This window comes from Trachemys scripta, chromosome 2 (assembly GCF_013100865.1).
Source record: "Trachemys scripta elegans isolate TJP31775 chromosome 2, CAS_Tse_1.0, whole genome shotgun sequence".
Classification (NCBI taxonomy): Eukaryota; Metazoa; Chordata; order Testudines; family Emydidae; genus Trachemys; species Trachemys scripta.
The window spans coordinates 180,808,489-180,836,407 of record NC_048299.1 but is presented as its reverse complement, the minus strand read 5'-3'; the positions used below and the strand labels follow the sequence as shown (position 1 = coordinate 180,836,407).

General features: G+C 46.2%; 1 protein-coding gene across 1 annotated transcript in view; it reads right to left on the bottom strand.

Annotated features, from left to right (window-relative positions):
* The window catches only part of PARD6G (par-6 family cell polarity regulator gamma), a 97,056-nt gene that overhangs the window by 52,523 nt on the left and 16,614 nt on the right, over positions 1-27,919 (bottom strand). Inside the window, exon 2 of the mRNA XM_034762453.1 lies at positions 23,537-23,759. Within this exon, the coding sequence (XP_034618344.1) occupies positions 23,537-23,759 (223 nt within the window). The remainder of the gene's footprint in view (positions 1-23,536; positions 23,760-27,919) is intronic.

The window sequence follows — 27,919 nt, the reverse complement described above, 5'->3', positions numbered from 1 at the left end:
ATGAAAGAAGGATCTTAAACAACACTTGCAACAAGTTTGTTTTCTGTGAGATGGGGAACAGAGTTTAGTGCATCCCCAAAAAGCAAGTCCATAATAAAATTGAATTAAGGAGCGTCAGTCACTCCTGGCTCAAACTGAAGGAGGACACCATTCACAAGAGATGTCTATACCACAAATTACTTCGGTACAACTTAAGTCACTCAGGGGTGTGAATAATCCACACCCCTGAGCGATGTAAGTTATACTGACCTAAGTGCCAGCCTGGACAGCGCTGTGTCGGCAGGAGAGCTTCTCCTGCCGACATAGCTACTGCCTCTTGCGGAGGTGGCGTTATGAAGCTGACAGGAGAGCTCTCTCCCATTGGCTTAGAGCGTCTTCACCAAGAGCGCTATAGCATAGACAGCTTAAGTCTCATTGGAAGAGAAAGAACAAAATGGGTGTGTGTGTGTGTGTGGGGGGGGTTGTTCCTTACAGCAGGGGTTCCCAAACTGTGCATGGTCTGCTGGTACAACTTCATTCTCCAGTCAAGCCAGGGATGGAGACTGGGGGGCAGAGGGCATGTGGGGTGTGTCCCCCCCCCCACTGCATCTTTCCACTCACCTCCTGACCCTGGCCCCTCAGCACAGCTCCAGGGCACACAGCCCCATCTACTTGCCCTGCCTGACAGAGCCTATGCAGGGAAAGCAGATGGTGCTGTGCTCAAGGGCTGGAGTCAGCAGGGGGCTGAAAAGTGAATACAAGATCAGGTTGAGCCTCACTAACATATGTTCCCAGCTGGAAAAACTGTGCACGTAGAAGCAGGCACTTCCATCCCATTAAGACGCCTCTTGGTGTGTAAGTTATTTTATATTTGTATTTACAATATGTGATTCTTTTCTAATTAGTAGAGTGTAGGGTTGGATCTTTACTTACATATTGTAAAAATCTGTATTTCTGTGCTAAGAAAATTGAAAACAATATACTGTTCAAAGTTGGAGAACTTTTTTCTTTTAAAAAAAATCAAACACCAATGTTTTTTTAAATCAATTCTGTTAATGTTGTTGTGTTGCTTATTGTTCAGTTTTTACACAAAATTGTGTTTTCCCAGTTTGAACACCATGTTTTGCTCTCAACATTCTTTTTAAAGAGTAGTTTTACTAAAACGGTTTGGTTGCAAAGGTCTTGAAGCATTTCTTTGAGCGCCTATTGCTAGCGATCTCTATCATTACAATTGTTTCCATTAAAATGAAAAGGAAACATGTACATGCCTATTGCAGCTGCACAGGTGGGCCTCAGGGAAAAAAGTTTGGGAACCCCTGCCTTACAGCATTCTAAATAAGTGCCTGAAAACCTTTTTCCCTTCACCCATATATTTGCAGCTCATGCAATCTCTGTAGCTCAGCAGGCACTGTGATCACAGCTGGGTTCCAGCCAATCAAGAGTGCAGAACAAGGCAAATTCAGCATTAAATGTGTTCATATTTTCCCTCTGAGACAAAGATTTAACCACCGTTCTGTCTCTTATTCTGCATCTTCCAAGTTAAACTTCCTGTTACTGCTCTCAAGTTAAGACATCCCTAACCACTTCCATTGATGTTTATATGAGGAAAGGGTTCAGGGACTTGGGGGAGGGGGGGCCGGGGGAAAGAAAGAAAGCACACTGCTGTAGACGTGTCCACTCTTCAGATTTGGCTTAGGTCCTCAGTGGCTTTCCTCCTGCGACTCAGTATACATTTACATGACACCAGTGTGGTTGCCAGAGAAAGGAGGACTGTAATTGAAACCACCAAAAATAACCATTGGCAAAGACACCAGTTATTTAGCACAGACCCCCTTCAGCAGCTCTCATGGTCGTGATTCAGCAGACACTCTGCCAGCATTCCAAAATAAGGGTTCTTTTCTCTCTCTTTCCAAAGGAAATCTCAGAGCTGTACAGAACAACCTAGGAAAAGATCTCAGCACAGGGGCTTAACTGATTTACCACCACACTGCAGCCCAATGACAATAAAAATAGCCAAATAATTCATTGTCTCACACTTTATCAGTTAAATCTTCATAAAGCCTCTCCCAGAGAACACTTTCCCCATGGGGAAAATAATCTCTGTTGTTATTCCTAGGAGTTGCTGAGTCAGGCAAACAACTTAATAGTTATGAAATGCTTGCTTAAGTCATGCAGTTATTATATGGGGTACGAGAGATGCCACCTCCCTAGCTAACATGATTGAAAAGGTTCTTGATAAGATAAAACTTTTTTTAAAAAATATTTTAAAGGTGATCCGTGAAAGAGGGAAGAGTATTCGTGATCATTTTTGCTTCTTTATAATACATAAACGTAACTTGAAAGTCTCCCTCCTCCTCATAAAGAGGGTGCTGGTGGCTTTTGCCCATATATTTCTAGTGCAAAAACAGGGATATCAAGTTTCATCCTCTCTGCTTTGCTGGTGAACTCCTGGGAAGGCTGGAGAAGTAGAGTAGGATGTCTCTCTAAACAGAAGCTGAATGGGTGGTACAGTGCAGTCACAATCAGGGCCAGCTCTGGCTTTTTTGCCGCCCCAGGCAAAAAAGCCTCCCACCGCCCCCCGCCTCTCGGCGGGGAGCGCAGCAGGGGAGAGCGCCAAGCCCGGCCGCGGCCCCGCTCTCCCCGACTGGCCGGAGTGCCGGGAGGAGGGCAGAGAGCCCAGCCGCGGCCCTGCTCTCCCCAGCCGGCCGGAGCGCCGGGGGAGGGCGGCGAGCCTGGCCGCGGCCCCGCTCTCCCCAGGTGAGCGCCGCCCCCCTCCAGGTGCCGCCCCAAGCACATGCTTGGAGGGCTGGTGCCTGGAGCCGGCCCTGGTCACAATTCTTTTGAAGACTTTGCTTCTCCAAAGTGTTTTTCAGGCACAGGAGCCAAAAAAAGTGTTTTAAAAAATTGCAGTTTTAAAAGCATTAGAATAAAATTTACTATCCCTCAATTGCTCAGGTTTAAGTCTTTTGACATTTGTGATGTCAGAATCAAACTAGTTCTTCAGTTGTTCATAGATTCCTCCAGCAAAGACAGGTGGTTGTTTTTTTGTTGCAGATGTCCTCAGGCCTTCTTTGCAGCAACCAACCAACAAACAAACAGCTTTCCCCCTTCATGTGCACTGACCTCAAGCTATACACTAATAGTACGGGTTCTTTAAAGGGACTCCGAGTACCTGCATTTTTAAAAATCAGTTTTTCACATAATTTAGTTTTCAGATACCTCATCCTACAAATATTTTGCCTGATGGGGTTTTTTTATTTTATTTTATTTTAAGTTAAGGTTTTTCTGCTCCTGTGAATCTTTGTCAGAGTTTTTTTTGTTGGGCCTGGGAGCACCACCATTGAATCTGATTAGGCTAAACTTTTCCTTAACCCCATTTGCTACCTACTTGAGTTGCTGTTCTTGCTAGAGCTCTGGAAGAGTGAGTACATGAGGTTCCCCACAGCAGTGCATGACAGCGATATCATTCATACTAGTACATAAAGACAGGAAACCAACTGGTCATCAAAGCAGCAGCGAAATCAAGTACATGCAAAATGCTGTCAAAATGCACCAAGAAACCCAAATGGAAAAAACAGTTTATTCTTAGGGGTTACTTACAACAGAAGTTAAATTGTTAGATGGCAATATGATTTCCAAGATGATGTACCTTTAAACAATGTTCACACTAGACAATGAACCAGCGCAATACAATTTAGTGATTTCCCTCCCCCCCCATTACACTAACAAATAAAATATATGGTGCATTATAAAGCAGCTTTGCAGAACTGTCAAAAAAGTGCATTGCTCACCCTTTACTGGTATGCTAAAGAGCTAGAAATTTAACTAGCATGTCACAAAAAGCTTACCTGCCTCAGGCAAATGAGAAAGTAGGATTTCGCAAGGCAGGTATAAAGTTTTTATAGGCATGGGTTTGAAATGACTACATTACTCATGAGTTGCTAGTGGCAGTGGTTCTGTGCTTCCAGACTGGTGAATGTAGCATGCATGAAATGGAGACTGTGGTAGGTTGCTTCTTTTTAAAAAGAAATCAGCAGTTGTTTGAAGCAGCTCAGCAATTCAGAGTGTCAAAAGTTGTCCTCAGAGTAATGTTAGCAGGCAGATGAGGTGGCAAAAAGCTGCATGAGAAATGTAATTGTTCACATACATACCACCCCCACACATTGTGAAGTCCTGACCCCAAGCTCCCCCCTAGGGTGGGGGGGGGGAAGAGAGGAAAAAAAAAAAAGGGCAGCAGGATTTGGATTCAGGAGATAGGATCACATGCATCCAACTCACATGCATCCACACACATTTTCATTCCTTCTTTTTCTTAGTGCTTACAAGAGCATGTCGCTGCTGATATAACAGCCAGTGATATCAACCACAGTCAACTCAATTATTCATTGACAGAATTCCTCACCTAACCTCCCTGTTGTCTTTGACACTGGAGACAGGGGTACACCTCAAAAAGCAGGTCCAACCAGGTGTCAGCCACAGTGCATGCCAATTCTCTGGGCATCTCATCAAATAGCTGCTCAAAGAACAGTTTCCCTGTAAGGCTACTAAATTGCGTTAAGCATCACATCATCCTTGCATAATGTTCTTCATGATAGCAGGCTGCCAAACGCTACATGGACATGTTTTTACTGAAAATAAGAAGTGATACTTTTTATAAAAGGGCTCCGCAGCAGAAAATAGCTACCAAACCTCACCTACGCAGTCCTGGAACGCCAGTCGCCATGGCATGTAGACATCAGTCTACAAAAAGCAGCAAGAGCAGAGTAAGAATGAAGATGTATAACAGGAGATTTTGATGGTTTCTCAATTCTCTCTCTAGCCCTCAATCCTCTCTGCCTCTCCCATGGGACATTCATCAAGCTCTGGTCATTCTTTTCTCTACCTCTCACTTCCTTATCAACCCTGAATTGTGCCAGCTCTCTTTCTGGACACAGAGACAGGTTGGCGCTAGAAGGAGCTATGCTGCTTTCACGGTCCAGAGGGGCTGCTTTCACCTAGGACTGACAGACTGAGCTAGTTTGGCACCTCAGCATACTCTGCTGGGATGACCACCTAGTTTGCTTTAGAAAGCAGTCTGTGCACGGATAAGGGATGGAGGTTATGGAGGAGGGTTACTTATGAGAAAGGTGCTGAAACAGCACCGTTGGAGATAAGAGTTTCCTTATTCAAAAGTGGAAGTACAGCACAGTCAGCATCCATGCACACATCTCCACACCATCCTGGCACCATGGCTCTGCCCTGACATGGAAGTGCCGTCTCCAAGGGGATATTTCAGCTTTCCTCACTGGATATTTGGGAACCGCTGCCCTACAACATGGGTAGAGTAGAGCCAGAGGACCAATACAGAGGTAGAAGAACTGAATCTGCACCACACGCTACAACCACGGAACTGTCACATGAAGCAACATCTCTCTGGACACCCTCCCCCCCAATTTTACCATGACACTTTACACACAAGCTAAATAACACTCCTTGCTTAATAGGTGATGCTGACAGCAGTTTCCCCCTTTCTCCGGCACACTGTACTTAAGCCAAGCTTTCCAGTTTGTTCCCCTTACCCACCCCATCTGGTCTCAAGCCAACACACCTTGAACTGCCAAGCTACTATCCTTGCACTGTCTATAGTTGGGCTCCCACCTTGGCTACAGCTGGTGGTACAACAGTGGGAAGCTGGAAGGAAACTGCTACTTTAGTTAAGGCCTGAAAATTATCGAGTTATCTTGAAAGCTTTCTGCTTGGCTTTCCACCCCCGTTTAGTTCTGTGGACTGCTCCAACACAGAGGAAATCTTTCTGCTGACCTGGGGGACATGGAAAGCATTTCATGCCAACAACAGCATGTCGGTGCATTGAGAACCCCATCTGTTTCCTTTGAGCATGACTGTTAAGCACACTATCCTCCACAGAACTCCGAGATTAGTAAAACATGTACAACATGCAATCTGCACTCAACCTGCAGCGCAGCTGTTCTGTCTCCTCACATTAATGCTTCGTAGTGGACTCTCCTCATATTTAGGGCTCCAATCTTAAATGTGTTACAAGAACAAAGTTTAGTAGCATTTTGGGGAAGTCAGTACATGAAAAGAAAGCTATTTCAGCTTGGTATCTCACACAGAGACAGAGACACCCTCCAAGATAAAGGCAAATATTTGTGTTTCTTTTGATGCTAACAGAGTCAGCTCCAAATCATGGGAACTAGGTGGTGATTAACCCAGACTGATCATGCCAGTAATGGTTTCTTGTTATAAGAGGAGGACATCCAACAATATAAAAGGGATTGAGGAAAGAAAACCCTGCTTAATCCTTTGCGCGAAGGAACAAGTAAGGGGACATCGTAAGGAGACTCCAGTCAGTACCTTTCTTCTAGATCAGAGCATCACAGCCATTTCACCCGGAGCTGTAACATCTATAGATTTCTTCTAATGGAAGTATTTTATGGACCTCAGATTTCATATTATGATGGGAGTCACCAGGTGATGCAATTACAAGTTTTTTGTCACATGAACACTGTTCAGCCTTTGAAGAAATACTGCATGGTTAGCTTTGTGACGTGGATTTGCTTTGTGGTGGAGCTACTGCAAGCAGCAGGAGGGGTTTGCGCTCTGCCTGAATCCCTAGAGCCAATTCTTGGTTTTGAGTTGTACCCTGGAAACTGGCCATTGGTGTTTGGGCTGAGATTGCACGTAGACTATTGTTATCTTTCTGCAGTTTGTGACCTTCTCTGTTCAAGGACTGATGTATATAGTGTAAAACAGACAAGATGCACTAAGAAAAAACCCAGACTCCCATATCACGGATTTCTTCTCCAAAAAGAAACTGCCCTGCAAGGCTTGAAATCTGCTACCACTTCGAGAGGCAACAGTATAGTTATTCAAACTGCCTTGTTGGGATTAACTTTAAAGGAGGGCCCAGATCCTGCGACTTCTTGATATCAGTACTGCTTGATATCAGCGGAGATCCACATGGGTCCTTGTTTGTTTTACAGTCATACAAATCCCTTGGTAGCCATTGGACAAATCTACAAGGAAAGCCATAAACTCTTTCTTCATAAGATCTGCATTTACAAGCCTGCACATGTAGGAGCAGGTATTGTCACAGCCCTCTCCTTAGGCATGAAAGGTAAAACACAACGAAGAACAAAACAGAGTTTATGGTGCTTTCTACTTTTAAGGATTCCCTCTGCATTCGGAGTCAAAGGCAGAAGTGAACAAAAAACTGGAAACAGATTTAAGTTTCCTGTTTTTCCCTATTTAGGGCCAAGTGTGATGATAGATAAATTGAAGAGGTCACACAAAGCCAGCAGCCATACAGAATTATTAAGCTCATCAAAAACAAGCAAGAGTCAGACCAAGTGCCAGAGGCACATTTATTTATGCAAGAATAAATTAAGGGTAAAAAGAGACAATCCACTATGGTGACAAGTGTTACGGGAATGATCATTTCCAGTAATCACTGCAGATTCAGAGCCCGCTAGTACACATCAGCACAGGGTTTACACTGATTATTAACTGTGTAGGGGGAACCTTTAGGACATGCCCTTTCAGGTCCAATGAGCTGAGCTGACAAAAGGAGACTTCATCTGGTTACCCACATGAAAAAAAAACTCTCTCTCATGGAACTACTTAGCAGATGAAGAAGTGACCTTTCAACTATAGCATCATGGGATTCAAGTTCAGCATGACACTGGAAATGAAAGTCTGGCATTTCTGGTGAGCAGCTTAGCTCAATTAACTACTCACCGTAATGGGTTATCGGTTTAGTTTTACAAGTAATGCCCACTCAGGAACAATTCTTGTATTAGAGCTAAATACTCATATTCCACTTCGTATACACAGCGCAGCGTTTCACCCCATTACTGAAACGCATCCGCCTTTGCAGTGGTATGTAAAGTTAAACTAGGTTATGTAGGTTTCCCCAAGGCCAGCCTTAGGGAAAACGGCACCCTGAGAGAACTTTTATTTTGGTGACCCCCCCCCCATCACTCCTGCCCCCTCTTCCCCCCCCCGATTACCTCTGGGCCCCGCTGCCTCCCCCAGTGTTTAAATTTGTATTGAAAGATGCCAGAGGCTAGAGCGCAGCCTGGCACAAATTAAGCACTGTCAGGGCGGCCTGATACTGGTGGGTGCTAGCTGGGCATCCAGCTCTGAAGGCAACGCCACCGCCAGCAGCAGTGCAGAAATAAGGGTGGTGCTGTCACAATGGGGCTGCATCTTGCCAGAGCCCACGGCTCTCCTGCAGCCTCTGGCCACTCCTGGCTCACCCAGGGCGCCATTTCAGATTTGGCGGGGAGGGAGGAAACTTTAACCATGATTCCAGGGACTACTTAGGCACCTGAAAACGCTAAGGTTTTTGCGGATAACTTAGGAATTAGCGGACAGGAGCAGTGTATCTAATTGTTATATAAAGAAAGAAAAAAATATATATAGAAACTCCAATTAAAGCCATGTTTAAAGTTTAGATGTAAATTTAGAACAATTAGGAGATAATACAGCAGAATATTCCCATCCCAAGACTCGAGATATCAGTTCTGGAGTTTTAACACAGATATCGGAAACACACATTTGATACATTGTACACTATCTTTATTAGATAAATAAAAATAAATAAAATGTGCTTACTTTCTCTAACAGACACACCGTGTTACTACCATTATCTACTCTATTTTAGTCAATTGTTTTTCACTAAAAACATAATTTTAACATATGTGATTAAGGTTTTTTTTCTCTTTTATTAAGAATGGGAATTTATTTTTCTAATTGTTTTGGCATTTAAATTTACTGATTTCAATCATGTATGTGATTCACTAACATTTGACTTCATCATTGCTATTGGTATCATAGTTGGAACTGCATTTATTTTCATGAAAATTTTAAGTTATTTTACAGATACAACTAAATACAATTTGAAAATAAGTGACCTTCATCTGCCCAGTGTCTAAAGTTATATGTTAGCTAAAGTTTTTAAACTGGCACTGCTAAGCTTAGTACAAGCTAAAGTTACATTCTAGAAGGAATAATGATAATTACTCCAGCCAGGACAGGTTAGGCCTTTTAGAACTCACTACTCAAAGAATTAAATGTCAGCAGAAGAGAGAAATAAAATTATGAAATGCACAGACCAGTCAAAAAAACTAAAACAACAGCAGTTTGAAAGAATAAAATCAGAGAATATATGTGCATTGCAGGAAATATCAACAAGTAACACCACCACCACCACCACAGAAGTATGTGTTGGGGGGTGAGTGTGAAAGAAACTGTGTGAGCTTAGGGAGTGAGTTGGGGGAGCGTATGAGAGACCGCACACTGCCCCTTTAAGAGAAGGCACTCACCAGTCTGAAGGAAAAACTCCTTCAGACAGCAGCAGCCCCCTGCAGCTCTGTCCCTCTCTTGGGGAGCCCTGTCCCCACCCCCCACCCTGCGCAGATGGGGTACATGGGGGGCAGGGGACACCCTAACATAAGTGGCACCTTACCCCCCCTTCTCCCCCCCCAGCAGACCGGAAGCTCCGGGGAGCAGCTGCAGGCTCCGCTCCTAGGCAGCGGGCAGGAGCCGCCGGGCTGCAGTCACCAGCAGAGCAGCAGGGGGAGGGGCACCCCTGCTCCAGAGGCACCCCCGGCCTTCACGCAGTTCGCCCCTATGTAAGGCCGGCCCTGAGGTTTCCTGTCAAGTAGCTAAAACTAAATCCAGTGGACATTACAGGAGTAGTTTAGGTAAACAGGATGCAGGTACCCAAGTTGCTAACAGCCCTAACTTTATGAAGATGCTCCAGATTCTCCTCTGAAGGAGACCATTCCAGCAGAACAGTGGTCCGGTATCAGGGGTTCTCAACCTTTTTCTTTCTGAGCTCCCCCGCCTCCAGTAAAAAATCCATAGCCCACCTGTGCCATAACAACTGTTCTTCTCAATATAAAAGCAAGGGCCAGCGTTACGGGGTAGCAAGCAGGGCAAAGCTAAGTTGCACAGGCTTCAGCTTCAGCCCCGGGTGGCATGGCTCAGAGCTTCAGCTCCATGCAGTGGGGCTTCAGCTTTCTGTCCTGGGCCCCAGCAAGTCTAATGCCGGCCCTGCTTAGCAGCCCCCCAGGGTGCCCCAGACTCCTGGTTGAGAACCACTGCTGTACGCTATATAGTGGGCACTGGTTCAATGGTGACTCCGAGGGAAGCACATCATCATTAGTTCCCATAGCACACTCCACTTTCCTTTGGAGATCCCCATCCAAGTACTGACGAGACTGGCCCTTCTTAGTGAGAGAGAGAGATATAAGAAGAACATAGGCTGAAGGAACACAGATTCAGTCCTGATTAACTGCTACAATCTTAAGAGTACTAAGGTGACCACATTTAAATCAAAACTTGAAAACAAGGTACAAGATCAATACTACTGTAGACTGAGCGTAACATTTTTCAGAACTATGGAAATGACTTAGGTGCCTAAGTCTCACATGCTGGTGGAAATTTTAAGATGAAATTGTATTTATCTGGAAAATAAGTACAGTGGAAGCATCAGAAACGACTCTACACTGCCCAACCTAGGTGCATTCATACTGAGCGAGAGAAACTCCTCAGAGGCACGACAATTCAGTGTCACTGTTCATTCAGTCCTTGACCTCTGCTAAAACTACCTACACAGATGCTGATAATGGCTTTTGGTGATACAAAAACCTGTCCACTGGGAACAGGGCCCCATCTCACAGTCATTAATAATTTTCCATTACAACTGTCTGACCTGATTTAGTTCTGAACTAGCAACTTAAAGGACTAACGATCCCACTACCAGCCTCCCAAGCTCGCCAGTCCCTAAAGAGTGAACAAAGGAGGCAGCTCACTACCACCCTGGAATCAATCACGACTAGGAATAGTCTTTCCCCAGTAAGCAGAGTCTTCACAACCATCAGCTCTGTCGCTGCTTTTAGTGCTGTGCTACTGAAGCCCAAGCCCCTTCCCAGTGACACAGCCTGCTGAGAGAAACAGACAGGAACGCCCACTGGCTTTCACTCTGCAAGGGGTGCCTTGGAAAAGGAGCTTTTGCTCAGTGTGGTGGCAAAGAGTTCTAACACAGCTTGTCAGCATGGTTCAAAGCTACTTACAAGCAGCAGAAAGGAGAGACAGGCAAAATAGGGGAGAGCGCTTCATAAGAGGAAAGAAATGCAGAGAAAACTGGAGGAGCGAGAGGCAAAGAAGGATGATCCAGAAGTGTACTACACTTTGTAACAAAAATTGTTCAGCATGAGTTTTGTAGGTTACTACGAAAGTTAATTTGTTCAGAGGGACAGAAAAGCAAGGAGGACAGCAAGGTTTTCTAGGTTAATGGTTTCCTTAATATTCCTGCTGGATTCTTTGCCACTCTAAACATAGCACAGAGAAAAAAAATAAAGATTCAGCTGGATCATCAGAAACAGGTTCAAGAAACAGTTCTCTTGCCTCTCAATAGTTTTCCTTTTGGAACATATAAAAAGAGGCACTAGTCCCTTGCTGCTTATAACATTTAAACACTTACTTAAATCTGGAAAAATTAAATCTCTTCACAATAACGTAGGCAGAGTAGTAGTATTTGAGTCATTCAAAAATGTGGTTGTAAAAAAATCCAACATGTAAATGCCTACTACTGATATACAATACCTAGTATAAATATGCCTCACCGAGCATCCACTTTCAGTGGCTGTTGTGTAGTGTCTATTAAGCTGTATTTCCTTCTGAATTTTGTTGAAGGTTAGCAGAGAGCCCGGAATCAGCGACAGCAGAACCTTGAGCTGCTGTATACAGCTGCCCCTCTCTAGTCTTCCCCATAACTACAGCAAGAGCTAATCTGAATTTGTGAGGACTCCTAGAAGCAGTTAGGAATGTGTCAGGAGTGATGTCTAGTGTTTCACTATGACCTGTACACTGCATTGCTTTCCAGCAGTAAGAAAATGGAAACTGTAGCCATGCAGAACAGGCAAAATAAATAATCTAATTGTGAGGAGGAAGTAAATCCCTTGTTTTGATTGCTGGGGAAAGGAAATATAAATATTGTGGGACGGTTCTCTAATATTGGACCTTCATTAGGGTGGATTATTTGATAGATAAACCTTCCCCATCATCTGTTTTAAATGGACAGCATATTTTTTGGAGCCATTTCACCACCTTAATAAAAGGGAAAAATGATCAGGTTTTGGGTTCCTCTTAAAAAAAAAAAAAAAAAAAAAAAAAAAGATGAAAGTACTAAACTCCCGTCACTGTTGCCAAGATGTGCATACATTCAGGGAGAAAAAAAGGGGGGGGGGGGGAGGCAGAATAGTTGGGGGTGGAAGGACAACAGAAGTAGATTATTTTCTCTTTATTCTTATGTGGGTGTGAGTTATGCATAGATATTTAAAAATTGACTCATGGCATTGCAGTTGCAATTCCTTAATTCAAACTGCAAGAGTTTCCATTGTAGCCAATTTTTTAATGATATTAAGTTAGATTTCTAGCTGTAACTAGACCTTTGTAATTTTTTTAATAGTGTATCTTGCAAACATCAATAAAGTAGTATTTTATAAAACACTGTTAAACTTAAAAATAAATCCTGGGTAACTTAAAAAAAAAAAAATCCACTCAAATCTTTTGCCCGTGCAGAATAAGACAGACTTTTACAAATGGTTATTTGAAAGTTTTAGTATAGGCCAATTAAAAAAAAAAAAGTTTCAAAAATGTACCCAGTTCAGTAAGGCAGCCTCAATGCACAAATATTAATTATAGACTTACATTAGTAATCTAGTTTTGTAACCTGCTCTTAATTTCCTCCCTCACTTAATATTTTAATTGGACCCATAACTGCTGGCAGTAACAATGTAAACAAGAGTCCAAATTCTCCATATGGAAATACAAAATCCTTTCAGGGAGAAGGAGAGAAGCAGCCCTGTCTTAGCTTTAGTCTTCTGTTCTACTCAGTCACTAGAACAGAGGTATACACCTAGTTATGCCAACCACAAAATCTAAAGCTGACTGACTGTTTTGTGTCTATGCCTGACAAGCTGCAAAGACAATGTTATGTCTTCTAGTGGTTTAAGGACAATTATTATGTACTCCTTGTCTTTTACACAAGACTGGTAGAGCAAGAAAACTCACTGCAGTTTGTTGCCAGGTTTAAGATGAATGAACCACCATGTTATATTGATATCCAGCTCCCAATGGAGCTGAATGGTGCAAGGATTACTCGGCTTGACAAACAAAGCAACCTCCTGCTCAGTCACATGAAGACTTCGGATGAGAATTTATTGTTGGCCTGGTAGCATCTCTTAGCTCCTTAATTGTTATAGTAACCCCACACCTACCATACTTGTCACGACTAAGGAAAAGGAGTTTCCGGGGGCGGGAAGAGGGGGTTTTTTTTTGGAAACATGTTCACATTTTAACTAATGGTTTAAAACATGTATAGACAAGGCAAAGTGTATTATAACATGTTAGCTGGTAAAGTGAGCCCTACTGACGAGCCTAGGTTTTCACGTCAACCAGAGACGGTGTTGTAATACAACTTGCCCCATCTATAGTAAGGTTTTAAACACGTTCATGAACTTGTTTATTTAAAACCACATTTTTCTAGTATAGACAGACCCTGAGAGAAAGGCTCATTTTCTCCATTGCAATGTGCAGGCTCATTTAGAACAAGTCACTTTATCAAGGTAGAACACAGACACATTTTGGGTTAACTCAGTACGTTAGCCATGGTGCTTAGATCTACAGCAATTTCTCTCAACCTGGGGGTTGCAGGACAGGTTTGGGGGGCTGTAAGTGCAGAGCTGGCATTAGGGAGCAGCAAGCAACTCTCGCCTCTTGTCTGCTTAATGGGGGGGGTCTCAAGTGTATGTCAACCAGGCTACTTCATAACAGTTACATACGTTTCACCGTTCTTTTCCTGCCCTATTACATGGGTCAGGTTCCCTCACAGAGTTTGCGAGAATTCTTCTGTTGGAGGCAGCTTTCAGTGGAATGAGCAGGTTTGGGCCCTGGAACCCAAGATCCAGGCTGGATTTGAGACCTCTGCCAAAAGTTGGGCACATCTACCCAAAGGCCCTGAGTCTTCAAACTGGCTCTAGGACAGCCTGCTCTAGCGCAGCTCCAATTCAGCTGTGATGCCAGGGACTCCGCACAGCGGTGAGCAAGCTTTTTGGTCCGAGGGCTATATCTGGGTATAGAAATTGTATGGCAGGCCATGAATGCTCATGAAATTGGGGTTGGGGTGCAGGAAGGGGTGAGGGCTCTGGCTGGGGATGTGGGCTTCGGGGTGGTGCCAGAAATGAGGAGTTCAGGGTGTGGGAGGGAGCTCCGGGCTGGGGTGAGGGATCCGCCTGGGAGTGCAGGCTCTGGAGTGGGGCTGGGGATGAGGGGTTTAGAGTATGGGAGGAGGGCTCTGAGCTGGGGCAGGGAGTTGAGGTATGGGGGTGTGAGGGCTCTGGCTGGGGGTGTAGACTCTGGGGTGGGGCTAGGGATGAAGAGTTTGGGGTACAGGAGGGTGCTCCGGGCTGGGATCAAGGAGTTCAGAGGGCAGGAGAGGGATCAGGGCTGAGATAAGGGGTTGGGGTGCAGGCTCCAGGCAGCGCTTACCTCAAGCAGCTCCCGGAAGCAGTGGCATATCTCCCCTCCGGCTCCTACATGGAGGTGCAGCCAGCCAATGGGAGCTGTGAGGGCGGTGCTTGGGGCAGGGGCAGCATGCAGAGCGGAGACCCCTGGCTGCCCCTGTCTGTAGGAGCCAGAAGGGGGACATGCCACTGCTTCCAGGAGCCACGCGGAGCAGATCCCGACCCTGCTCCCGCCGCCAGCGGGAGCTCGAGGGCCGGATTAAAACAGCCTGTGGGCCACATCTGGCCCACAGCCCATAGTTTGTCCACCCTGCCTTAGCGCCTCTGTTCTTAAGGGGGTTCCTTAGTACAAAGAGGCTCTGTAGGAAAGTTAATTCAACCTCAAGCTAAGATTGGAGCTGGAGGAAGGCTATTTGCATACCACCCGGTCCTCCCCACGTGACCCCTCCCTGAAAAGCGTTTTGTGCTGGCGTAGGAACAGAAAGGGACACCACCACCACAGAGGCAGCTGTTCCCCCTACCGCACATAGGTCTCTTTTACGTATGGATAAGGCTACATTTTAGTCACTGGTATTTTTAGTAGAAGTCACAGACAGGTCCACGGGCAGTAAACAAAAATTCATGGCCCTTGACCTGTCCATGACTTTTACTAAAAATACCAGTGACTAAAACTTGAAGGCAGGGTTGCCCAGCAGCCCCACTGAAGCTGGGAAAGGGCAGCCTGGGTGCGGGGGGGGGGCGGGGTGGGGGGGTGGCCTAGGTGCTGGGGAGGGGCATGCGTGGTTGCCAGAGCCAGTAGGCTCCCTACTTGACTCCGTGCCCCCCTTCTCCCACCCAGCTGCAGCAGAGTTTGGGTGTGGGAGGAGTTTGGGGTACAAGATGGGGTGAGGTAGGCTCTGATTACCTGGGGGGCTCCCCAGAAGCAATGACATCCCCCTCGCTCAGCTGCTAGGCGGAGGCATGGCCAGGCAGCTCTGTGCGCTGCCTCCACCCAGGGCACCGCCCCCACAACTCCCATTGGCTGCCTCACCCCGTCTTGTGCCCCAACTCCCTCCCACACCCAAACTCTTCTGCCCCAGCAGCAGCCAGTGCGCCTGGCACAGGGGCTGCCTGAGCTGCCCCTGAGCCAGGTGCACTGGCCGCAGCAAAAGTCATAGAGAAACTCGCAACCTTACGTATGGATCACTGGGATCGGGAGAGATCTGGCCACCAGTTCTGAGTTACACACCCAAATAATCACAAGTACCTCCACTGAAGTCAATGGAATTACTCTAGATTTCCACTAGTGTAACATTAGAATTAGGCCCAAGGTGCACCGAATTTAATCAAGACAGTATGAAAACATAGTAAACAGATCATCCCACATTCTTATGTTGATTTTATGCACTGTTTGTTCCATGGATATATTTAGTGGGTGGATGATGTGGTAGTTTTCACTGCATTTCCTGTTTAGAGTTTCTAATTGTAATTTCTTTGGTTAAACAAACCATAGTGTATATTGGAACATCCCTAGCTACAGTTGTCTGCCAAGACATCCATTCAATCCCTGTGCCCCACTGGAAAAAGTCAGGGAAGAGTTTAGAGTGAGGCACTGGATTTATAATAGAGCTAATCCATAACTGCAGCTTCTCATTTACGGCATTGTGTTCATTTTACTTGGCTGCCATTAGAGTAACAATGCAGCTTGTTCTTGTTTGAATATATACTAGATCAGCCAACTGTACCAAGCTATTTGCAGGGGCTGGTGTGTGCGCACATGTATGTAGAAAACATCATTTGAAAGAATGTCCATTGTATTAATTTTTTTTCTATGTTTGATCAAATGGAAGGGTAATATTTGAGAACAACTGAATAGTAACTGATGCACTTTTAAAGTTTTTATAGTGTCAACAAGATCAGTCTCTGACTTTGCAGCTCACCTTTATTCATTTTTATTGTATTCAAAAGTTTAAACACAAACTACAGTATTTGGGATTTCAAATCACACACACAATAGTGAAAGCTCTTATCTCTCACACATACCTTCTTTCACGTACCTCCCTAGGGCAGAGTAAGAGAGTTTATTTACTCTGCAATAACTGATGTCAACCATCTAAAACTCCCTGAACTGTTATATGGTTTTTGTAACGCAAACATTTGCCACAATGTGAGGAGTTTTAGATATGTTTGACAATTATTGCTGAGTAAATAGACTCTTGGGACCAGAGCCTCAGCTAGCATAAAACAGCATCAAGCCACTGAAGTCAAGAGAGCTACATGGATTTACACCATCTGAGGACCTGATCCTAATGCCTTCAGATTGATCAAGTTGTGTATTTGTAACTGTTTGCCAGTTTAAAACCTGCACTTGTATTAGTCAACTACAAATCTTGTGTGGGCTGCTCCAAAAAAATCATACTAGTATCAATGCTCAAGGTAAGGCTCGTATAGGAGCCTAGTGAACTAGAAGTAGGACTGGTACAGTCTGCAAAATACATTACCCAAGGCCCTTTCTGCACTACTGTTCAAATCTTGAGTCCAATCCTGCATTCCGAATGCACCCCAAACTCCCTGTGACATGAGTGGGACCTTCAGCATGCCAAGAATGCTGACTGGGTTCTTTATTAGAAAGAACCTTTCTTGTTAACAAGGTACTGACACTTGTTTCCCTGGTCAGGGACAAGCTATATTAGCATGAGTTTGTAAAGTGACTGTAGAGCAAGTTGAGGGGGTGGAAAAGAATGAGCTGACGTGGCCTCAGCAGCCAAGTGAGAAGACAAACAATTACAACATATTTGTTTTTTTTAATCTGACCTTATTTCTTGCATTGAATTCTCATGGAAATCTAGTAGAGCTTGAAACTAGAATATTAGAAATATGAAGTCCCTCTGCCCACACAAATAATTAAATTGTTTTCATGCATTAAATATCCACTTGGCAGAGGAATGGGGATAGCTGAGTTGTAAATGAGGAAAACAGATAAATACAAAAGAACATAAGAACGGCCATACTGGGTCAGACCAAAGGTCCATCAAGCCCAGTATCCTGTCCTCTGACAGTGGCTAATGGCAGGTGCCCCCAAGGGAATGAACAGAACAGGTGTAATCATCAAGTGATCCATGCCCTGTCACCCAACCCCAGCTTCTGGCAAACAGAGGCTAGGGACACCATTCCTGCCTATCCTGGCTAATAGATTCATGGAAGATAGCCATTGATGGACCTATCTAGCTCCCTTTTGAACCCCACTATAGTATTAGCCTTCACAACCCCTCTGGCAAGGAGTTCCAGAGGTTGACAGTGCGTTGTGTGAAAAAATACCTTCTTGTGTTTGTTTTAAACCTGCTACCTATTAATTTCATTTGGTGGCCCCTTGTTCTTGTATTAGGAGAAGGAGTAAATAACACTTCCTTATTTATTTTCTCTATACCACTCATGATTTTATAGACCTCTATCATCATATCCCCCCTTAGTCGCCTCTTTTACAAGCTGAAAAGTCCCAGTCTTATTAATCTCTCCTCTTATGAAAGCCATTCTATACTCTTAATCATTTTTGTTGCCCTTTTCAGAAAAATCTGTGTGTCATTTATATAGTGTATTAAACTTTTCATTTGGCTAGAAGAGGAATGATGCTGAGCTTTTAATGAATTAGGAAATCCAATTTGTTGTCATATGTCCCCCCATGACCACCTCAGACTAATATTCCCTTCTCAGGCCTCAACAGAACAAGCTTCTATCTCCCAGTCAATTAAAAAGAAGTAGTAGTGATCAGCACCAAAGGGAGTCCTGATGTGGGAAAGCTAAAGTGTGGGTCCTACATTGTTAGTGCAAAAGGGGAAGAAAAAGGACTGGCCCACTGCTCTAGTATTCTAGGGTGACCAGACGTCCAGATTTTAAATCGGGACTGTCCCGATATTTGCTTGTTTGTCCCGACCAATGTTAGGTCGGGACACTGCACAAACAAGCAAGTGCTTCGGAGCCCGGAAGTGCTTGTGCCCCCCCCCCGCCTTCGCCCCAACTCCGCCTCCTCCTTCCCCCATTGGCTCCCTCCCCAAATCCCCGCCTCTTCCCCAGGGTCGCCATTCCTCCTCCCTCCACAAGCGCTGGAGGGAGGCCCTGGAGACGCAGGGAGAGCGTGGGGCTGGGGTGAGTGAGAGTCCGGCCTGGCCCCGAGCGCAGGCAGGACTCAGTCGGGCGGTACCTGGAGGGAGAGTAGGGGGGCGGCCAGCGGGGCCAGGCGGCGGCTGTTCTCCCCCCCCCAGGCAGCGGGACTCGGGAGCAGCCGCTGCTGCAGCTCCCACTGCCGCGGGGGGAGGAAGCGGCCATAGCGCTCGGCGGCTGAGTTCTGGCGCCCGGGCCCAAACCCGGGCCTGCTGCGGGGACCCAGCAGCACGCACCCAGCCCCTGGCCAGTCGCATCTGGGCTGGCTGCCCAGCTGGTGCAATCCCGCAGGCGGCCCCAGAGTGGGGGCAGCAGGCCCTAGCCCCCACATCTCGCTCGGGTCCCGCAGGGGAACGAACAGGGCTGGGCTGCCGATACCTCCGCCCCGGGGCCGCCGCAGGATTGCACCAGCTGGGCAGCCAGCCCAGACGCAACTGGCCAGGGGCTGGGCGCAGCCTGCACGCTGCTGGGTCCCTGCAACAGGCCCGGGCGCCAGAGCTGCAGCCGCCGAGCTTGGCCATTGGCCGCTTCCTCCCCCTGCGGCAGTGGGAGCTACAACAGCAGCTGCTCCCGAGTCCCGCTGCCTGGAGGGGAGAACAGCTGCCGCCTGGCCCCGCGGGCCGCCCCCCTACTCTCCCTACCGCCCAACTGAGTCCTGCCTGCGCTCGGGGCCAGGCCGGACTCTCACTCACCCCGGCACTGCGCTCCCCCTGCGTCTCCGGGGCCTCCCTCCAGTGCTTGTGTGTGTGTGTGGGGGGGGGGGGTTTCCTCTGCCGCTTTTTTTTTTTCCCCCCTTTCCCCCCCCCCCCCCCCCCCCCCCCCCCCCGCCATGCCATGCCTCCCGCATCCTGATATTTGACCTGGGTGATCTGGTCACCCTGTAGTGTTGTGTCTGTCACTGATTTCCCTCCTCCCCTCTCACACCCTGAACTGGGAGCGCTGAAGAAAGAGCAGAAGGATGGAGGGGTACTGCACTGCACTGCAGCGTGGGCCTCCAACTGAAAGAGCAGTATTGCTCTAAAGATAAGCAGATCCAGCCCCTCCTCAGACAGAGAGAGGAAAGGCCACCACAATGCAGGGTGTGAAAGATAGTAAGAGATAATTGAGGTAATGAAGAAAATAACACCAAAAAGGGACCTGATAACAGTCTTCAGATATGTTAAAGGCTGTTAAGAAGAGAGCAGCAATCAATTGTTCTTCAAGTCCATTGAAGATAGGACAAGTAGTAATAGGCTTCATCTGCAGCAAGGGCTATTTAGGTGACATATTAGGAAAAAAGTTTTCTGACCATAATGATAATTAAACTCTGGAATAGGCTTCCAAGGGAGGTTGTGGAATCCCTGCCATTGGAGGTTTTTTAAGAATAGGCTGGACAAACACGTGTCAGGGATTGTCTAGATATCCTTGGTTCTGACTCAGCACAGGGGGCTGGATTAGATGACCTCTCAGGGTCTCTTAAAAGCCCAAATTTCTATGATTAAGAGGTGATATCAAGAACAGTGAAAAGACATGTCAGGAGATTTCTAAAGTATTGGCTGACATAGGGTTTCTCAAGGCTCTATCCCAGACAGAAGAGATACTACTTGCTGTGTGCAAGGGAGCAGTTTAAGTTTCCACAAATACCAAACACCTATTATTTTATTATTAAAATATCAATATTTTAGGGTTAAAATCCCTCTATTAATACATTCTCATGTATGGAAAGGCTAAGCCAGAGTTCTCTGTGCTCACCTTAGCTTCAGTGAAAATGCACACAATGCAAACATTCAGGTCCGGCTAAACGTTAAGAGCTTATAATCAGTTTCACTGTTTCCCCTGCATAGTCAATTTCCTGTTTCCCCTGCACAGTCAATTTCCTCTTTTGCTCCTGTGGCTCTTTCACACAACAGGGCAGAGAAACACATTTAAAACTAGAAAGTGCAACCGCGCAGCTATTGAAACTGGCAGACGACTCAGAAGATGGAAACTGAAACTACTTTTAATTCTTTACCAACTATACTGCAGGTTGATGGTGTCCCCTCAATAAAACCATCCACTCACATCCCTTCGGAAGAGACAATTGACTAAGATTACCACAGCCTGAGACTTTGCTTTTACACTGAAGAGAAGTTGACGCATCATTTTCCCCACTTGACTACTTTTTTGATTAATAAAATCACTGGAACAGTAATGCCCTACAGATATACTGATGCGATGACCAAGTTTAGTTAGACACACTGCTTTCAGCAGCATATATCTAAGCTAAGCAAGGACTGCTGCCCTTTGAACAGGACTGATCTAGTGATGTGTGAATAAACTTGAACTGACACAGGCATGAAAAAGCCACAGAAGTGGTTTCTTATGACTTGGCCCACCAGTGGTGTTCACATGACTGCACAGATCTAACAGTCTGGGAACCAAATTTGCACTGTAGAAGGAAGATGCAACAGATCTCCCGTCCAGCTTCAGTGATGGGGGGTAGGCAACAATCAGGAGCTCTCGCACTCACCCCTTCCCCACATTCTTATTTTACACATGTATGAACTGAAAAAAACACTCTGGGCTTGCCACTGCCTGGCTTCTAGTGTATTTATTTCCATCCATTTGAGTGAGTGTAAGTGAACATACAAGATTCTAGGTAGTGGAGAATCCGGCCCAGGGTGGCCTGAAGTCACAAAGCAAGTCAGCGACAAAGCCACAGAAGTTTTGACTTCCAACCCTGTGCTCTAAGCTACTACCTGACATTAAACGATGGGGGATGGGGGTGGCAGTCTGTTAAAGTGATATTAAATTGCCAGTTTTGAGCAAACAATGAAATCGTGTTGCAACTCACAACATTTAAGGCAAGATTTGAACCTGAAGTAGAGAAGAAGTGGTTGAAGTCATACTGCTCTTGAGTTACTGGCAAAAACTGAATCTTTAAAGATCCTTTGATTCCAGTTACTGAATTCTTTTGTTTTCAGTTAAAATACTGAAAACTTCAGTATTTTTAATATTCATTTCCCCATCAAAAAACTTGGATGAATGAAGTGCTATGTCACATTAGACTAATCTTACTCAAACACATGAAAACCATTTAGAATAACCCTGATATCATCCTGATGTTTACACATCTCTACCTCCAGCTTGCTTGACATCTAGTAAGAGGTTAGTAAAAACACCACATCTGAAGACACACAGCAGATTACCTTAATTCAGCCATCTGCCCTTAAAGCCATGCCTACACACAGTAACTCCTCACTTAACGTTGTAGTTATGTTCCTGAAAAATGGGACTAAGTGAAACGATGTTAAGTGACTCCAATTTCCCCATAAGAATGAATGTAAATGGGGGGGTTAAGTTCCAGGGAAATTTTTTTTTGCCATACAGTACAGTACTATAGTTGGGAGGTGCCCCCGGCCTTACCCCACACACGCACAGCCCACTGGCACTGGAGACAATGAGGCAGGCAAGGAGGCTGAAGGTGCTGTAGGCTAGGAGAAGCACGCTGTGCAGCGTCAGCTTCCCCTACTCTGCAAGCACCAGGGTTGGGGGGCTCAACCCTCGGCCCGTCCACTCCACCCCTCCCCCCAAGCCCCCACCCTTAACCCGCCTCTTCTTTCCCCCCCTTTACTACGCATGCCGCATCCTCACTCCTCCCCCCTCCCTCCTGCCTGCGGCAATCAGCTGGCTTGCAGCGTTCAGGAGGGAGGGGGGAGAGGAGCGAGGACACGGTGCAAAGGCTCACACCCTCCTGCCCATGGCAATTAGCTGCCTTGCAGTGTTTGGAAGGGAGGAGCCTGCGTGTCGAGACCTCGCTCCTCGCCCCTCCCTCCTAAATGCCGCAAGCTAGCTGATTGCCGCGGGCAGGAGACGGGGGAAGACTCTTATCCGCGGGGTCTGCTAGCAGGCGGGAGGCGCTGCGGGGGACAGGGACGTAGGGGAGCTGATAGGGGGGCTGCCAGCTGTGGACAAAGTATGCAGCCAAATGACATTATAGCGAAGCATTGCACAACTTTAAATGGAGCATGTTCTGTAACTGAGCAGGGACGCAAGATCAAAACAATTTAAGCAAGAGGATGTTAAGTGGGGAGTTACTGTATCTCAGCATGCCTTCGATTACAGTGTCAGAACTCAATCTTTCCAAAATGGATAGATGTGCACGTGTCCCTGTTCAATAAGGGCATGAAACGGCCAGCTAAAGTTAAGTCTTGAAGACACATCTGGAGATGAAGACCTAGTCATGGTACAATATTTGGGTTTCCTTTTAAATCAAAGGACTCAAGTAGTATGTTGGCACAAGATTCTGTGCCACACCCCCAAGATGTGCAATACTGAACTTGCAGCCAAGGGAGAGCGAAGGCTAAGGGGACTTTTAAACCATTTTTGCACCCTCCTATTCCGGGTGATGTTCCGGGTACTAGAGAAGCCCCTGGTGTAACTTTGAGAATGACTCCCCCCCCGCCCCCCCCGCCAGGCCTGCCTAGGTTACAGCAGTCTCCTCAGACGGCCCTATGGGCCACATTGCTGTGGTCTTTCCCCCCAGCATGCTCCTCCCACCTCTGGACTTTCCCCATACCATGGCTTTTGAGGGGGAGGCAGCCTTATGGCCATCTCCATCATTCCTGTGCCAGGGGAAGTCATGTAGAGGAGACTTTAGGGTTCTTGTACACTACTCTGACCCTTTTATACCACCCAGCAGGGTGGAGTGTCTCACCCTTAGTGCATGTATATCCCCTTCCCAGGCCCTTAGTCTGTTTTGGACCTTTGAGATCACAAGAACCTCTGGCGTAGGGATCGTTTCCTCTATGTATGTGCAGTCCCCATCCCTCCGTGACCATTGGATGCTACTGCAATGTGATTACTACCACTAATAAAGGATTGGACAACCCAGGGCTCTGAAGACTTAATAAATGTGAAGATTTTACCTTGTCTTTGTATAAAAACCCTGAGCAGCGGGTTTGCACTCGAAACAGCCTTAAAGAAGTTATCATCATTATTAATAGGAAGAAGGTCCCCATGAACATCAGCATATCCAATCATCACCTCCATGCTGGATATGTGGTGGATGTGAAGAATGAGCTTGTAGAAGTCTTCAAACTTTCCTGGCTTGTAACGATCCAGAGAGAATCTTCGGAATTCTGCCCCAAACTACAATGGGAAACAGAAAGGACGTAAGTGGACGATGCTACAATAAAATAATCAGGTTGTGCGCAATTTAATAGAGCATTTGCTGTTTTCCTCTCCCCTACACTGAACATGGCTGGACTGTGTCCTTCCAAGTCTACAGTTCCCAGATTATACTCTTGTAATAGGATTTGTATTATGCTAGAACAGACTACTTTGTAAAAATGTTATCCCTAGTACGAATCAATGCTTGTTTACAAGCTTCTTAAAGGGTCAGTTTTTTTTTTTTAAAGTATTTTTTGTAAAAAAAAATGGTACATTTCAACTAGAGCTAATAAAGCAAGATTCCACTAGAACTGACATTTGAATTCAACTGTTCAATAGCAGTGTCTCTGGTGTCCCTAAAATTACTCTTCTCAAACCAAAGTAGAGAAACATTCTTCATATCCAACTTCAAAAATAGCTAATCAGCTGACTGAAGTCATTTAAAAAAATCTGCAAAAAGAACGGGAGTACTTGTGGCACCTTAGAGACCAATAAGTTTGTTAGTCTCTAAGGTGCCACAAGCACTCTGTTCTTTTTGCAGATCCAGACTAACACGGCTGCTACTCTGAAACCTTAAAAAAAAAAAAAATCCTTGACATTTCCCCATCAACAGCACAATGAACTTAAAAAAAAAAAAAAAAAAAAAAAAGCCCACACGAGACATTTAGAGATGTGTTGTACAGAGTACAGTCTTTCATTAAAAAGGGACAACATCAATTTCTAATGCTCTATAGCAGGGGTTCTCAAACTGGGGGTTGGGACCCTCATGGGGTCACGAGGTTATTACATGGGGGAGGTCAGCCTCCACTCCAAACCCCGCTTTGCCTCCAGCATTTATAATGGTGGTAAATATATAAAAGTGTTTTTAATTTGGGGGAGATGGGGAGGGTCGCATTCAGAGGCTTGCTATGTGAAAGGGGTCACAGTCAGAAGTTTGAGAACCACTGCTCTATAGTTTCTTGGTATTCAAGTCCAGGAGTAAAAGTTCTTCAGATTCCAAGCGAGTTATAGGTTTTTGAATTCTGCCAGTCCATTAAATCAATTTTTATGGCTGGCTAAAGAGCTACAATTTTTGTGAGATATACAAAGTTTCACATGTTCTCACTCTGATCCACAGCAGCAGTTGAAAGGAATACTGTTAATTTAAGTTTGACCCAAAACAATTGCATAAAGAACAGCTGTTATAACACTTAAGACCCCAACAGAAAAATTTCCACACTTGCTTCCTAAATACCAATGAAAACAATTCTTACACAAATAAATACTCCCTGGCAGTGTCAGAAATTAAGACACTGCTAAGAACATAAAAGGGGAACTGACCAAATAAAAGTGAAACTAGTCTCACCAATTGTGGAAACTGGAATCCAATATACTTTCACTTTTACTAATCTATGGGGTTGTTACATAGTTTAAAAAATGTTAAGTGGGATTCTTACACTTGTCCTGCACATTGGGTAAAGGGGCCAGAGTGGCAAAAAGGGGTTTAAAAGAGCCATGTCCAGCTGGCAAAAATTCCTCAGAGCCTGAACTGCAGACTGCCTTCAGAGGACTCCTCACAAGCCCTGGTGTAGAGGGTGTCCTCCAGCAGAAAGGTCGTTGCCACAGCATGAGGATATTCCAGTCAGTTTTACTGCCCCTGGGCAGCTGGTTACAGACTGCTATAACTTATGCAGTCCTACAGAACTAAGTTTACACTGGCAGACATTCTGGCTCATGAACCAGTTCAGGATTGGGAAGGCACAAGGGAGGCTTAAGAAACCTTAGCCTCCCTTCCCCTGCAAATTCAGTATTACCCCCCCCAGAGGTGCAGCACGGAATCTCACTCCCTATGTTGTAAAGTTGACAGTCACTATCCCTTATGGAATTCAATTGAGAATGAAACCTTGGTTAGAATTTTTAGTCCAATCTCTAGAATTTGAAACTAGGATTTCATTTTCCACTAAATTTTATGGGGGGGGAGGAGGGGAGGAGGGGAAAGGGTTGTGTTTTTTTTTGTTTTTAAGAATACTTTCTTGGTTTCATCTCTATTAAAATTCTATTGGATTTTCCCACAAGGATTTAGTTACCAGCAGAGTGCTATTGCATTCAATGTTTAGAGAGAGGCCAAATGGATGTCCTGGTATAGAAGACAACTTAAGTTGAAGCTGTAAGCATTAATGATCACTTCAGCCCCAGTTGCAGACAGGGCTTTGGAGCTGTGCTCCAGCTCCAGGCAAAAAACCTGCAGCTCCATTGCTCCGGAGCTGCTCCACGCTCCAGCTCCAGGCTTCGCTCCAAAGCCCTGGTTGCAGATTCATCCCTTCTCTGCCACTCCAAGAAGGGTCTGACAGAGCCCGTTGCTCGCTAGGCCCACTGAAACCAGCCTCTCTTTTCGTAAGATAGGTTGATCAGTAAAGCTGGCCAGAGGACAATTCCATTTCACAGCAACTTCCAAAGTTTACACGTGTTTCTGTTCCCCACGGGAACAAATACAAAACTTTTCTAATGTTTTTTGCATAAGCAAAATTGTGTCAAAACGTTGGGCTTCAGATCAAAACCTGAGCTTTTCAATTGGGGAAGGAGTGTGTGAGCACGTATGTAGCTTGGTGGGTAGGGCACTGCCTGGGATGTGGGAGATCCACATTCAAATCCCTGCTCTGCCTGACTGAGTAGAGCTCTTCATCCCTGATCACTCTGAATCAGACAGAACAGAGATTGAACCTGCTCTCCTAATATCCCAGGCCAGTGCCCTAACCACTAAGCTAAGGAGAGAGAAGGGGTAAGCAGGTGTGTCTCCTCCCCTCCCTTCCTTCCAGACAAAAACTGTTGAAATCAACATGTTTCCTTGAAACATTTTGGCTTCACCAAAACAGCACACAGTTCAATTAGACTGCAATTTAAAAAAATGAAAGTGTCTCCAGGCTTCTAACAGAGCATCGTAAAACAGACACTAAAGAAAGCATCTGCCCATTTTAATTCTGTAGGTATTAAAAGGAGCCTCAACCCTGAACTTTGGGGGAAGTTTTGATCTGCACTCAAACTCAGGCCCATCTCTAATAAGTCAAGGTTTTTCAGTCAAGTTTCTTTTTGACTATTACTGTAAACCAGAATCAATCAGTACAGGCTCAAAAAACACCCACTAAAGCAGGGGTCTCAAACTCAATTTACCTTAGGGCCAATGCCAGTCCTCAAATCCTCCCAGCGGGCCAATAATGTCACTGAAGATGGCGTTCACGCCACCTCCCAGCCCATTTTCCAACCCTTTTCCCTCGCACCCTTGGCCTCATGACGCCCTGGCTGACTCTGCCCGGAGACTAGTGACGCTGCCTCCATGGCTCACTCTGCCCAGCAACTAATGATGGTTTCTCTGTCCCTCTCCCCCAGCCAATGGGAACTGCGGGGGGCAGCGCCTGCAGCAGACAACCAGCAGCATGGCTGCATGGGTCTCTCTGCCACAGCTCTGCCGGCAACAGCAGGGATAGGGAACCGCTTGCAGGGAACTGAGCTGCCTGAGGTGAATGACACATTGCCGAGTGCAACCTCTGGGAGGGTCCCAAGCAGGGCCACCCCAACCCATTCGCAAAGTACCCAGCTGCGTGGGGCACCGAATTTCCTTGTGCCCTGCGCAGCTGCGTATTGCTCCAGCCCCTGCCCCACCTCTTCCCCATGGCCCCCGCCCCTGCTCTGCCTCAGCCCCACCTCTTCCCGCCCCTGCTCTGCCCCCACTCCACCCCTTCCCCAAAGCCCCCCCCCCCCCCCCGCCCCCCCCCCCCCCCCCCCCCCCCCCCCCCCCGAGGACTGCAGCAGGGCCAGGCCTGCACTCACTGGTGGCAGGAAGTGCAGCAATCCGGTCCCAGCCACATCGCCAATGAGTGCTGGGGGGGTGGTTCCCTCTTGCCCCCCAAAGGCCTGGTCCTCTCTCCCCGCCCCCCCACAGTGGGGCTGTGTAGGGCCCCAGAATAGCTAGGGATGGCCCTGGTCCCAGGAGTAGCAGCAGGATGGAGAAACGTTCGGGGGAGGGGCATGTGAATCTCTCCTGCCCGCTCCCCGCTTCGGCCAGCGGCCATGAGGGCCGGATGAAATAACTTTTTAAAAAGTTTCCACGGGCCGCAGTGGGGAGGTTCTCAGGGCCGCAGATGGCCCACGGGCCGGGACTTTGA